General features: G+C 39.0%; 2 protein-coding genes and 1 non-coding gene across 7 annotated transcripts in view; 1 reads left to right on the plus strand and 2 right to left on the minus strand.

Annotated features, from left to right (window-relative positions):
* Positions 1-13039, plus strand: part of PRIMPOL (primase and DNA directed polymerase) — a 57999-nt gene that overhangs the window by 40168 nt on the left and 4792 nt on the right. The window lies entirely within an intron of this gene.
* Positions 1-13039, minus strand: part of CENPU (centromere protein U) — a 38467-nt gene that overhangs the window by 6644 nt on the left and 18784 nt on the right. For 4 of the 5 annotated variants that reach the window (XM_036249740.1, XM_036249741.1, XM_036249742.1 and 1 more), the window contains 4 exons: positions 8696-8756; positions 7657-7884; positions 3349-3418; positions 1932-2040 (listed from right to left, as the gene is read on the minus strand). In XM_036249740.1, the coding sequence (XP_036105633.1) occupies positions 1932-2040; positions 3349-3418; positions 7657-7884; positions 8696-8756 (468 nt within the window). The remainder of the gene's footprint in view (positions 1-1931; positions 2041-3348; positions 3419-7656; positions 7885-8695; positions 8757-13039) is intronic. The other variant, XM_036249744.1, reaches the window with a different exon arrangement.
* Positions 4074-4180, minus strand: LOC118623163. The gene has a single exon (XR_004958246.1). It is a non-coding gene; the product is annotated as a U6 spliceosomal RNA (small nuclear RNA).

Raw genomic sequence — 13039 nt, forward strand, 5'->3', positions numbered from 1 at the left:
AGAAAAAAAGAAAGAAAGAAAGAGAATTGTAATTGATTCCACAGAAATAAAAAGGATCATAAGAGGCTACTATGAATAATTATATGCCAATAAATTGGGAATCCTCGAAGAAACGCCTAAGTTTCTAGAAACCTAGAACCTACCAAGAATGAATCATAAAGAAATAAAGTCTAAAGAAACCTAAAGCTAGTAAAGAGACTGGATCAGTAATCAAAAACCTCCAATCAGCCCTGGCCAGTGTGACGCGGTTGAGCGTGGTCCAGTGCACCAAAAGGTTTCTGGTTGCATTCCTGGTCAGGGCATGTACAAAAGGCAACTGATCAATGTTTCTCCCCCACATCAATATTTCTCTTTCTCCTTTTCTTCCTCCCTCTCCCTCTCCCACTCTCTACTCCTCCCTCCCTCTCCCTCTCGCCCTTCTTCTCTCTAAGCATGTCCTTGGATAAGGATAAAAAAATAAACAAATTATAATACAACAACTGGTTATCCACTTGGGAAAAAAACAAACTGGACCTCTACTTCACACCATTAAAAAACAATAAACCAATTCCAGATCCGTTGATGTAAATATAAAAAACTTAAAAAAAATAGGTATTATAAACATATGGGGTTTGAGATGGGAGGAAAGAGAGAAGATCAAGAGATAAGAGACCTTGCAAAAGTTCTATTCTTATTAGAGGGGAGTTATTAATTCTATTTTAAAGCAAGAAAGAATTAAAAACATCAAAAGTTAGAACAAAATAACTTTTTTAAAGAATCAAGAAACTATCAATCCATTCTTTCAAATATACTGATAATTACAATAAAATGTAAATGGCCTAAAGTCAACAATTGAAACTCAAATGCAGACACATTCAATTTATTTGTTTTATGTACTGATTTTAGAGAGAAGAAGAGTGAGAAAGAGAAAATATAGAGTTGTTGTTCCACTTATTTATGCATTAATTGGCTGATTCTTGTTTGTGCCCTGATCAAGGAGAGAACCTAGAACCTTGGTATATTGGGACAGCGCTCTAACCAACTAAACCAACAGGCCAGGACTCACAATTGATTTTAAAAGATATTGTAAAAAAGTTTAAGATCAGCCCTGGCCGGTTTGGCTCAGCGGTTAGAGCATCGGCCTGCGGTTCAGAGACCCGGGTTCGGTTCCCACTAAGGGCACGTACCTCGGTTGCAGTTTGTCCCGGGCCCTGGTTGGTCGTGCGGGCGGCAGCCACTCGATGTGTCCCTTTCACATAGATGTTTCTCTCTCTCTCGCTCTCTCTTCCTCTTTCTACCTCCCACTCTATCTTAACAAAAAAGTGGAAAAATGTCCTCGGGTGAGGTTAAAAAAAAAAAAAAGTTTAAGATCAGACAAAGGTTGGAAGTAAAAGAAAGTAAAAAGAGGCCAAAATCTGGCAAATGCTAGCAAAAGAAATCTATTGATACTATGTTAGTATCAGATAAAATTGATTTTAAGACAAAAGTCTACTTTTAGGAAGGGAGAGAGTCACAAAGAAGGATAAAATGTTCAACCAAGACAGCAATTTTAAAAATCATGTCCTTATAAAAGTCTTGAACTATAAATATCATAAATTGATGTAACTATCAGGAAAAATTACTGATTCTACATGGATCCAGTAACACTAATTAGAGAATCCCACAGATTACATGCTAGGTCATAAAGAAAACCTGAATATTAAAAAAAAAATAGGTATCACGGGTCCATGGAATTTGATGACATTTTAAATAGAAGGTTAATACAAAAATATAAATTAAAAAGCCACATATTTGGACATAAACAAACTACTAAATAATTCACAGGATTAAAGAAAAGTTACAATGGAAATGTAAAACTGAATAGTGAAAATACTGTAATGAAAATCTGGGGGATAAGCAGAGGTGGTGCTTCCAGGGAAGTTACTAGGTACACACATCAAATCGACACTTACTTATACTCAGGGAAGGCTTTCTCAAAAGCTGACAAAACAACATCTAAGTCCATGATGTCACTGCTTTTCTTTCCTTTTAGACACCAAATATGTTCACAGTCGGAAATATCTGGAACATTAAGATAAGCCCATGTAATATACTGATTATTAATAATCTGGTTCTAGTCCAGGGTTCTGCAAGCCTACAAAAATCATCTGGCTAGTGTTACTCAGTGGTTAGAGCATCAGCCCTCGAACTGAAGGCTCATGGGTTTGACTCCCGATCAAGGGCACATACCTGGGTTGTTCGATCCCTGGCCCCTGTCGGGTTGTGTGCAGGAGGCAACCAATCTATGTGTCTCTTTCCCCCCTCCCCTCACTTCTTCCACTCTCTAAAAATCAATGGGAAAAAAATCCCTCAGGTGAGGATTAACAACAAAAAGTCACTCCACCAAACTGCTAACAATAGCTCCAGTTGAAGCAGCAAGGGGAGGAGACACACTCACTTCTAGCCGAGTGCAGGGTCTCCGAGTCCCGTCTATACCGTCCCTCTGCACAGCTGTCGGGTGGCTCTCCTGGCTGCTGCCTTGGGTACTTTGCTGTGCCTTCGTTACCAGTCCTAACAGCGCTGGCACAGAGTTCTTTGTTCACTACACTTTCTTAACTTTAATCTACCTAACAGGCCACCTTTAGAACAAAAAGACTACTCAGAGTACTGATTTAGACAGCTGTGTAATATGCAGTAACAGACTGACAACAGTCCATTTTTGAACAAAATATCTTCCGACACAGTGTCATAGAATACTTAAGATATGGTAAGACATGCTGAGATAAGAATAGATCCCATTTGGGGTGAGAGAAGCCCAGTAAGAAGATGAAAGAGTACAGACAAAAACATGGTGGTTATTTTGGGGTGATAGAATTATGGGTGATTTTATCTTACTTTCCATACTTTCTAAATGTTCTAAAATGTTTCTATAACAAAAAAAAACATATAACTTCTCCTTTTAAAAAATTGAAAGACAGAGAAAATGCTTTGTTTTCTTCTGAAACATTTTTCAACATTTTGGGTCAATAAAAGTGATACAAAATAGCATAGATGAATCTGAGAGAAGTTATGCTAAGTGGAGGAAACCTTATAGAAAAGATCACATACTAAATGATGCACGAAAAGAGTATATTCTATATGATGAAAATTAAAATGGGTTAATGGACAGGTGACAAAGCAAATATAATAAATTTTAATAATCAAATCTAGGTGGTGAGTATATAAATATATATTGTAAAATTCTCTCACCATTGTATGTTGAAATTTTTCATGGTGTTAGGGGGGAAAAAGTTACTCCGAAGTCACGTATTTTTAACTGCTTTAAAGGAATTCAGGATTTTAAAATAAAATTCTCAAATGATTGTTAAAGCATAAATCACTCTTCTGTACCTGTGTCCCTGGCTTCATTTCTTGATTTCTTTCTTTTGCCACAAAACATCCTTTCCTTTTTCTGAGTTTTCTACAAAAAAAGAAACAATAAAGAATTTTATGTAAGAAAAGTTTTTCTTTTTCTTTTTCTTTTATTGGTGGGGGTGGGGCGGTTTATAAGAATTTATTTGAGCCCAGCTGAAGACATTGCTGAGAAGCAAGACCACAAATGCTGTTTTTTCTTTTTTTTTTAATTTCTTAATTTTTATTTATTTTTGTTACAGATGTTTCTCCTTTTTCCCCCAGTGATACCCCCTCCATTACCCTCCCCACCCTGTCCCCAGTTTGTTGTCCATGTCCATTGTTCATGCACACATGCATATAAGTTCTGTGGTTTATCTCCTCCCCACCCCCTCTTCTGGGGATTGTCAGTCTATACCCCACTTCCGCATCTCTGGGACTACCCCAATTCCTCAGACTGTTATGTTCATTATATTCCACAAATAAGTGAGATCATGTGATATTTGTCTTTTTCTGTTTGGCTTGTTTCGCTTAGGATAATACTCTCCAGGTCCCTCCATGTTGTCTCAAAGGATAAGAGATCTTTTTTTCTTACAGCTGCATAGTATTCCATTGTGTATATGTACCACAGCTTTTTTATCCATTTGTCTACTGATGGACATTTGGGCTGTTTCCAGATCTTAGCTATTGTAAATAGTGCTGCTATGAACATGGGGGTGCATATAAAAAATATGACACACTTCACGAATTTGCGTGTCATCCTTGCGCGGGGGCCATGCCAATCTTCTCTGGATCGTTCCAATTTCAGTATATGTGCTGCCGAAGCAAGGACAGCTTTCTTTTTCTTAAAAGGATTAAGACAGTATTATTAAACACTGTCAGTTACTATTTTAGCTATGTTTCTCAGATTTACTTCTAATGTATTATTAATTAATTCTATAAATTATCTGAAGTGATATGAGGAAATACTTAAAAGAATTAAAGTGTCTCCCTCACTCCCTCAAAAACAACCTTTCTGCTGGTTTTTAACAATGGTTGCCTTGGAGGCAGTTGAACTTTTACTATTTAAGATAATCAGGCTATTTTCCAAGTTAAGATGGAGTGACAGCTTCTTATCAAGTGTGGGGTTGGCAAATTTTTTTTTTATCCTCACCCGAGGACATTTTTTTGCATTTATCTTCAGACAGAGTGGGAGGGAGAGAGGGGGGAGGAGAGAGAGAGAAACATCAATGCAAGAGAGAGACACACCGACTGGTTCCTACCCACATGACCCCAACCAGAGCCGGAGACAAACTGCAACCGAGGTATGTGCCCTTAGTGGGACTGAACCCGGGACTCTCTGGCCCGTGGGCCAATGCTCTAACTGCTGAGCTGATCCAGCCAGGGCGGGGTTGGCGATTTTATTTGGCACTGGACAAAAGGCAAAACACGACCAGGAAACTCAGAAAGTGAACCCTATGAATGTCCCCCCAGCCCACACCTGGGGACAATGTTCAGACAGCAGCACAGCAGCTAAATCCCAGCAAAGCATGATAATCCCAGTCCACACAGGAGGCAGAAACCAGAGCTGTTCAGAGAAGAGGGTTCCCCCCAAGGTCTGACCAAGTCCTCCACACTGCAGAGTGACACTACACACTTTACTAGACAGTGGCTGTCAAGGGATTAAGAACATCACAGGTAACAGAAGATAAGCAATGCTGGGGGAAATTAGATGTAGAAATGCACAAACCTCATTAAAACTAGTTAACACCTGTTATCCAGCTGAGCTAGCAGAAAAACCACAACTTATTTACGGGTGGGAACCATACCCCAGAGCGTGCAATCTCAAACAGGGCGCTACTGTTCCCAAAAGGGCAATAACTGATTCTTAGGGGAATGCTAACAAAACTTAGATATTACAGTGGTCTGTAAACCTCCAAAGAACCCAAGTACAAAAACAGATATGCAGTATACTTGTGGTATTAAAATCTAATTTTGGCAGGGAAGAGAGTAATTAGGAGAAAAAATGTCTAAAAAGGCTCTAAAGCAGACAATAATGAAAAAGGATTGAGAAACACTACCCTAGACTAAGGCCTACTCAAGACCCATCCTAACACAGCCTCTGACTCCAAACCAGTCTCTGATCAGCTCCACCTGGGAGCAGGGCCTTGAGGGTGTGGTACAGAATTCTATGACCCCAGTGACTTGTAAGACTTCCTCTGCTTGAGTGTGGTGGCACCTGTGAGCACCATGGGATAGCAGCTGCCTTGATTAAGTCACATTGTATAAGACACTGCTGAAGCCGGATGGAGAGATTCTCTGGCTGGCTTTGAGGATATAGGGGCCACATGACTAGGACCAAAGGGCAGCCTCTAGGTGCTGAGAGTGACCCCCAGCTTCAACCAGAGAGAAAATAAGAGCCTCAGGCCTACAAGAGCAAGAAACTGAATTCTACCAACAACTTTAATGATCTTAGATGAGGCCCTGAGTCTCAGATGAGATTTCAGCCTTGTAAAACCTGGAGTAGAGAATCCAACTAAGGTGAGCCTGGACTTCTGACCTCCAGAAACTAAGATACAAGTGTACGTTGTTTTCAGTCACACAGTTTGTGCTAGTTTGTTATGAAGCAATAGAAAACTAAAACAGAGATTGAGTCCTACTGAGATATAGAAGCTTGGAAAATGCCTTAGGCTTTTCAGATTGACTCGAGCAAAGAATAAAAGCAAGCCTAGAGAAGTTCAATATGATCAGCCAATAATCAAGCTGTCTACCAAAATAAAAGTCAACATTATTCAGGAGAAATTAACAGAATTCAGAGTCACAACAAACGATCAACAACAATGTCCAATACACGATTAGAAAGCACCAGATTTGAAATGTTACACAAAAGCCCTGGCCGGGGTGGCTCATTTAGCTCCCATGCACTGAAAGGTCGCCAGTTTGGTTCCTGGTCACAGCACACGCCCAGGTTGCGTGTTTGGATCTCCAGTTAGAGTACGTACAGGGGTCACGGATTGATGTTTCTCTCTTTCCCTCTAAAAAATTAAAAAAACATATTTCGAAAAATAAAAAATTACAAAATTAAATGTTACACAAAAATTGTGACCTATACTTAAGACAGAAAACAAAACTGACCCTAGATAGCCTGGATATCTAATTTAGGAAATAAATACTTCAAAGCAGCTATCATGAATATGTCCAAAGAAGTAAGGGAAATGATGGTTTTAATAATCAAATAGGGAATCTCAGTAGAAACTATACTTAAAAGAAATAAAAGGAAATTCTAAAACCGAAAAGCAACATAATTAAAAGAAAATGTCCTTGGAGAGTGGATTAGTTTCTTGTAACTGCTATTAATAAATTACCACAACTTGGTGCCTTAAAATAACGGAAATGTATTCTCCACCAGTTGTGGAGGTCAGAAGTCCGAAATCCATGTCAATGGGCCAAAATCGAGGTGCAGGCGAAGACATAGTAAGAGCTTGATCAAGATATTTTATGTCAAGAATCTTAGAGCAATTTTTTTTCTAAATGATCAAGGGTGCACACAAACATTTAGCTAGAAATTCATCACAACACTTAAAAGATTTTTTTTTTGTGTGTGTGTGTGTGTGTGTGTGGTACGTGCCCCTAGCAGGAACCAAACCCGGGACTCTCTGGCCTGCAGGCTGATGCTCAACCACTGAGCCAAACTGGCCAGGGTGACAGCACTTAAATATTTCTTTAAATGCAACCATTCACTAGTAAGAGAGTAACTAAACTATGGCACTATCATGAATGAAATGTCATGCATTCATTAAAACTATATTCTAGAATACTAAATGACAAGACATGGTCCCATTTAGGATGAAAAAGGCTCAGTAAAAAAAACTGAAGACCAAATGTGGGTGACAGAATTGTAAGATATTTTATCTTCCTCTCCATACCTTCTAAATACTCTAAGATATAATAAAATAATTTATAATAAGATATAAAGAGTCTCTTTAAAAAACTGGCCAGTGTAACTCAGTTGGTTGGTTGTCATCCCATGCACCAAAAGGTTACTGGTTTGATTCCAGTTAGGGCACATGCTATGGTTGTGGGGGGAGGAGGTGTGCAAGAGGCAGCTGACTGATGTTACTCACATTGATTATTTCTCTCTCTCTCTCTCTCTCTTCCCCTTCCTCTCTCTCTAAATATCAATTAAAACTTTTTTTAAAGTAAAATAAATTAAAAAATAATATAAAATGTTTAAACTGTAGGAAAGAGAGAAAATGTTTTATTTTCTTCCTAAATATTTTCCAATCAACTTATTTTTTCTTGCCAAGGGGATGGCAGACACTCTCTTACCAGTTGGCTTTCTGCTGCTGTGGTCTCTTTTTCAATAGCAGATTTGGCACTAACAGGTCCTATCTTTTTAGGAGTGCCAAATCCAGCTGACTTCTCTGACAGTTCTGAAGATGATGTAGCTTCATGTTGTTGGCGACTTACTTTCTCTGCTGGTTTATCTTCTAGCATCATATCCCTTTCGCTGCAACTTTCAGAGTCATCACTAACTGGCTTGAGCTTTCTTCCTAGCTATGTCAAGAAAACAGCATTACATGTTTAGAAAATACAAATGCTTATCATTCTTATTGTAATAGTAGATAACCATTCTTCTTGTAAGGTAGCTAACCATAAGGACCACACTTCTCATTTCTAAACTTCAAGAGGGAACAGGGAGATGACAACATGATTCGTGGATAGGACAGGAAACCTAGATTAAAGAAAGCTCCAAACGAACACCCCCACTTACATCGTTCTGCTTTTGTAAATCACAATCTAAACATATGCACGTTAAAACTGACAAGGTACATAAAGACACGAGACCTCTGTAATGAAAAACACGTCCAATATAAAAATATTTCACTTTTTATTTAAAAAGTACCTTCTAGCCCTGGCCGGTTTTGCTCAGTGGTTAGAGCATTGGCCTGCGGTCTGGAGAGATCCGGGTTCGGTTCCCGCTAAGGGCACGTACCTCGGTCGCACTTTGTCCCCGGGCCTGGTTGGGTCGTGTGGGTGGCAACCACTCGATGTGTCCCTTTCACATCGATGTTTCTCTCTCTGTCTCTTCCTCTCTCACCCTCCCACTCCATCTGAACAAAAAACAAAAAAATGTCCTCAGGCGAGGATTAAAAAAGAAATAAAAAAATAAAAATAAAATAAAAAGTACCTTCTAAAACATAATACTCTTTCTCTATGAAAAATGTTACTACAGAACTTTTTCATCTATGTCCAATCTAAACAGGACATGAAATATTTTATGGAACATTTACTCTACGGACATCCAATCTAAGTAGGAATGAAGTATCTTACAACTTAAAATAGAAGAGAGAACACGCCTACATACCTTTTTTGCACTGATTTTTATAGACTCGTTGTCATCTTCTTCAATTTCAGAAGTGTCTGAACTGTACCAAAGAACAAGCCATCAATATCTTGCACACATTTCATTTTTATTCATGTCCTCTTGGAGTTGCTTGCCCAATAGGAAAATAAGCTCAGTTTAATGAGACTTCCCGTTTGTCATGGGTGTGGCTGCTGCCTTCCCAGATTTATTGGTCGTGGCCCACATCATCCCACACCCAGGTCACATCAGCGTATCCTTGGCAGTACTGCTAAGTGCTAGGTGCCTCCTTACTGAAGCACTTTGTGCTCATGTCTGAGAACTGCACCCTCTTCCAAGTTACCACTCCCAGGTCTATCACTTGTACTAAAAGCAAATCTGTGCACACTAGGCTCATCATTAAGTGAAATAAAAGGGAATACTTCGTTTGTCCTTTGAAAAGGAGTAAGTAACCCTAAACTTCTGATGACAGATGAGGCCTTTTCCTTTTTTTCACACAATTCAATACAATAAACATTTAACACCAACCTCAAAATGTAGAGTACAGTGAAAAAAGTTACTTTAAAGATCAAGAGTCTTTCTTTAAAGGGTTCACTGTGTAGCGGGAAGACCAAAGTCAATGCAAAGTAGTGACTCAGCAAGCAATGGACAGAGGAGATAAGGATATATAGCTGAGGGTTAGGAAAGGCATCATAAGTTTTAACACTTGAGCTGATTTTTGAAAATACTTTTCCAGGCAAAGAAAGAAAGGGAAGGGTATTTAAGGTAGAAGGAAAAGTAGATGTCAAGCACGGTGTGTGAAACAGGCGGCATGTTCAAGGACCTTGAACAGATTGCAGACAGAATGTACTGCTACAGAGAAGGTAGCGGTAGGGCAGAGACCAGGAGAGGAGGCCACACAGCCCCTGAGGTATGCTGCTCAGACGTCCCCACAGCTGGTCAACAGCCTGCAGCTGCAGTGCCACTGGGACCCACCTTCATACACTGCTCTTCACCTCTTATAGAATGTTCTTTTCCCCACCCTTCGCCAACCTAACTCCAATTCAGAGCACCATGCCCTTCCCATGTGATGTCAATGATTCTTCATTCATATCTACTGTTCCATAAGTTCCATGAAGACGGATTTGTGCACTTTGCATTATTAACACAGTGCCTGGTACCTAGTCAGTGCTCAATAAATGCTTGTTGAAAAAATATCAGTAATAAAAAGCTATCATTTCAAAGTTTTCTATATGCCAACCTGTTTTAAAAGCCTGAGAGGATAAATTCATCTTAAAACAATCATATGAGGCAGGTTGTATTATTATCCCATTTTCCAGATGAAGGAGCTAGAAGTTAATGTCTTTGGCAATGTCTGGCCCAAGGTCAAGTACTTAGTAGTGGCAGAATAAGGATTGGAAACAGCATAATGGGCTGAGGCCCAGTCACCTTAACCATTACACTGCAAAAGGAATAAATTCAAATATTCACTGAGTACCTATCAAGGGCCAGGGTCATGACTAGGCACCCAAAGAATTACAGTGAACAGGACAAATTCTTGTTTTTTTAAAGATACTCCTATTGGGGAGAGACAATGAACAAATTTAAAGATGAACATAAAATATTGGTTGGGAAGAGATAAATACTATAAGAAAAAGAACAGTAAAGAATATATTGATGAAGAAAGGTGATATTTCCTATGAATTATTAGACTGCTGTGGTAGGGAGACACTTGAAACCTAAAGGAAGCACAGGAGCAAGCCATATGGATACACACAGGAAGACCAATCCAGGCGCAGGGACTGGTATAGGCAAAGGCCCTCAGGTAATGCACATTTAAGAACTGCAAGTTGAGCCCTGACCAGTTTTGCTCAGTGGGTAGAGCGCCCCACGGATCCAAGTGTCACAGGTTCGATTCCCAGTCAAGGGCATGTAACCTGGGTTGTAGGTTTGATCCTTGGCCCTAAATGGGGTCATGCAGGAGGTAACCAATTGATGTGTCTCTCTCCCATCGATGTTTCTCTCTCTCCCCACTTCCCTTCCACTCTATCTAAAAAATCAATGGAAAAATATCCTTAGGTGAGGATTAACCAAAAAAGAATTTGAAGCTGACATGATCCTAAGTGAAATAAGCCAGTCACAGTAAGATAAATACTGCATGATTTCACCTATCTGAGGGATCCAAAACAGGGAAATTCACAGAAGCAAAGAATAGAATGGTGGTTCCCAAGGGCTGGGGACCTGGGAGTTCCTAACCAAGCAGCACAAAGTTTCAGTGAAGCCAGATGAGTCAGCTCTAAGGATCTGCTGAACATCACTGTACCTATAGTTACAAACTATACTGTATACTTACAGATCTGTTAAGAGAATAAATCTCATGTTAAGTGTTCTTATGAAAATAAAATATAAATAAAACATTTTTAAAAAGAAGCCAAACAGCATTACTTCAACACAATTTTCTTTCCAGAGACACACCCCAAACAAAATGACACAAAGTTTAAAAATGCAGGACAAAATAAAATATTAAGTAAAAACTTATTCAAAACAGAAAAAGAGCCGGGCCAGTGTGGCTCAGTGGACTGAGTGTCATCCCATGGACTGAGAAGTCCTGGTTCCATTCTCAGGCAGGGCACGTGCCCGGGGTTGTGGGCTCGATCCCCAGTAGGGGGCGTGCAGGAGGCAACTGATCCATGCTTTTATCTCTCTCTAAAAAAAAAAAAAAAATCAATAGACTATATTAAAAAACAAAACAAGAAAGAAAAAAAATTTAAAGATCAGCAAGGAGGTCGAACCAATAGGTTATTTTTTATCCCAGAAGCAAAGATGGTTTAATGTAGTAAATATATTCCTATAGGTAAAATGAGTAAAAAACTCATAATTCTCATAACAGACGAATCCTGATAAAATTTATAATTCATTATTAATAATAATACCCTTAATGATGTATCCTTAGGGATAATCTATTCTTCATCTTTATTTTCCACTATCTAGCATACTATCTGATACACATTAAATATTTAATTTATAAAATTGGATTCAAGATTCCTAATAGTAAAATATTAATGTAAGAAATTCATTGCTTTTATATATACAATTAAGCACACCACATAAGAAAAAAATCTTAGAAAAGACCTCATTTATAATAATCACCAAATACAAACCAAAAATAGATAAGTTGCCTTGGAATAAACTTAAGTGTACAAAATCTATATGACTAAAAGTTAAAACAGCTCTAAAGGACACAAAGAAGATCCATTCCTTTTAATTTATAAATTTAATTCAAACCAATAAAGACAGTAATGATTTTTTTTTTTTTTTTTTTTTGCTTTTAACAAGTTGATCTTAAAGTTCATGTAAAAAAATAAATAAGTAAGGGTAGCTAAGAAAACTGTAAAGATCAATGAGGGGCAACTAGCACCACCAGATACTTCAAATAGATCACAAAGCATCAGTAAGGACAAAGACCATGGAGCACAACTAGACAGAAAACCACCAACACTGAACAAATTCTAGAAACAGACCCAAGTGCACATGGAATTTAGAATATAAGAAAGGTGACATCCCAAACCAGAACAATTAGATAAATGGTACTGAGAAAACTGAGCAGCCACTAGAAAAAAGAAAAAAGTTGGGTCTATACTTTACAAAAGAATAGAAGGGATCAAAGACTTCAAAATATATATATTTTTTATTTTTTATCCTTACCCGAGGACATTTTTCCATTTTTTGTTCAGATAGAGCGGGAGGGAGAGAGAGGGGGAGAGAGAGAGAGAAACATCGATGTGAAGGGACACATCGAGTGGCTGCCACCTGCACGACCAACCAGGGCCGGGGACAAACTGCAACCGAGGTACATGCCCTTAGCGGGAACCGAACCCGGGTCTCTCTGTACTGCAGGCCGACGCTCCAACCGCTGAGCCAAACCGGCCAGGGCCAAAGACTTCAAAATATAAATAAATCATAAAAGTTCTATGAAAGGAAATAATTGCCTATGAATCAAAATCGCTAAACCCTAGCCCTGGCCGGTTTTTTCACAGTGGTTAGAGCGTCCGCCTGCGGTCCAGAGAGACCCAGGTACGGTTCCCGCTAAGAGCACGAACCTCGGTTGTAGTTTGTCCCGGCCCTGGTTGGTCGTGCGGGTGGCAGCCACTCAATGTGTCCTTTTCACGGCGATGTTTCTCTCTCTCTTCCTCTCTCTCCCTCCCACTCTATCTGAACATAAAAAATGGAAGAATGTCCTCGGGTGAGGATAAAAAAAAAAAAAAAAAAAATCCCTAAACCCTAGAAGAAGAAATTGATACAAGTATCAATGTATCTATAGAAAAAGAAAAAAAATGTGTGGTAAAAAAACAAACAAACACCATTAGG

This window comes from Molossus molossus, unplaced genomic scaffold (assembly GCF_014108415.1).
Source record: "Molossus molossus isolate mMolMol1 unplaced genomic scaffold, mMolMol1.p scaffold_m16_p_9, whole genome shotgun sequence".
NCBI lineage: Eukaryota > Metazoa > Chordata > Mammalia > Chiroptera > Molossidae > Molossus > Molossus molossus.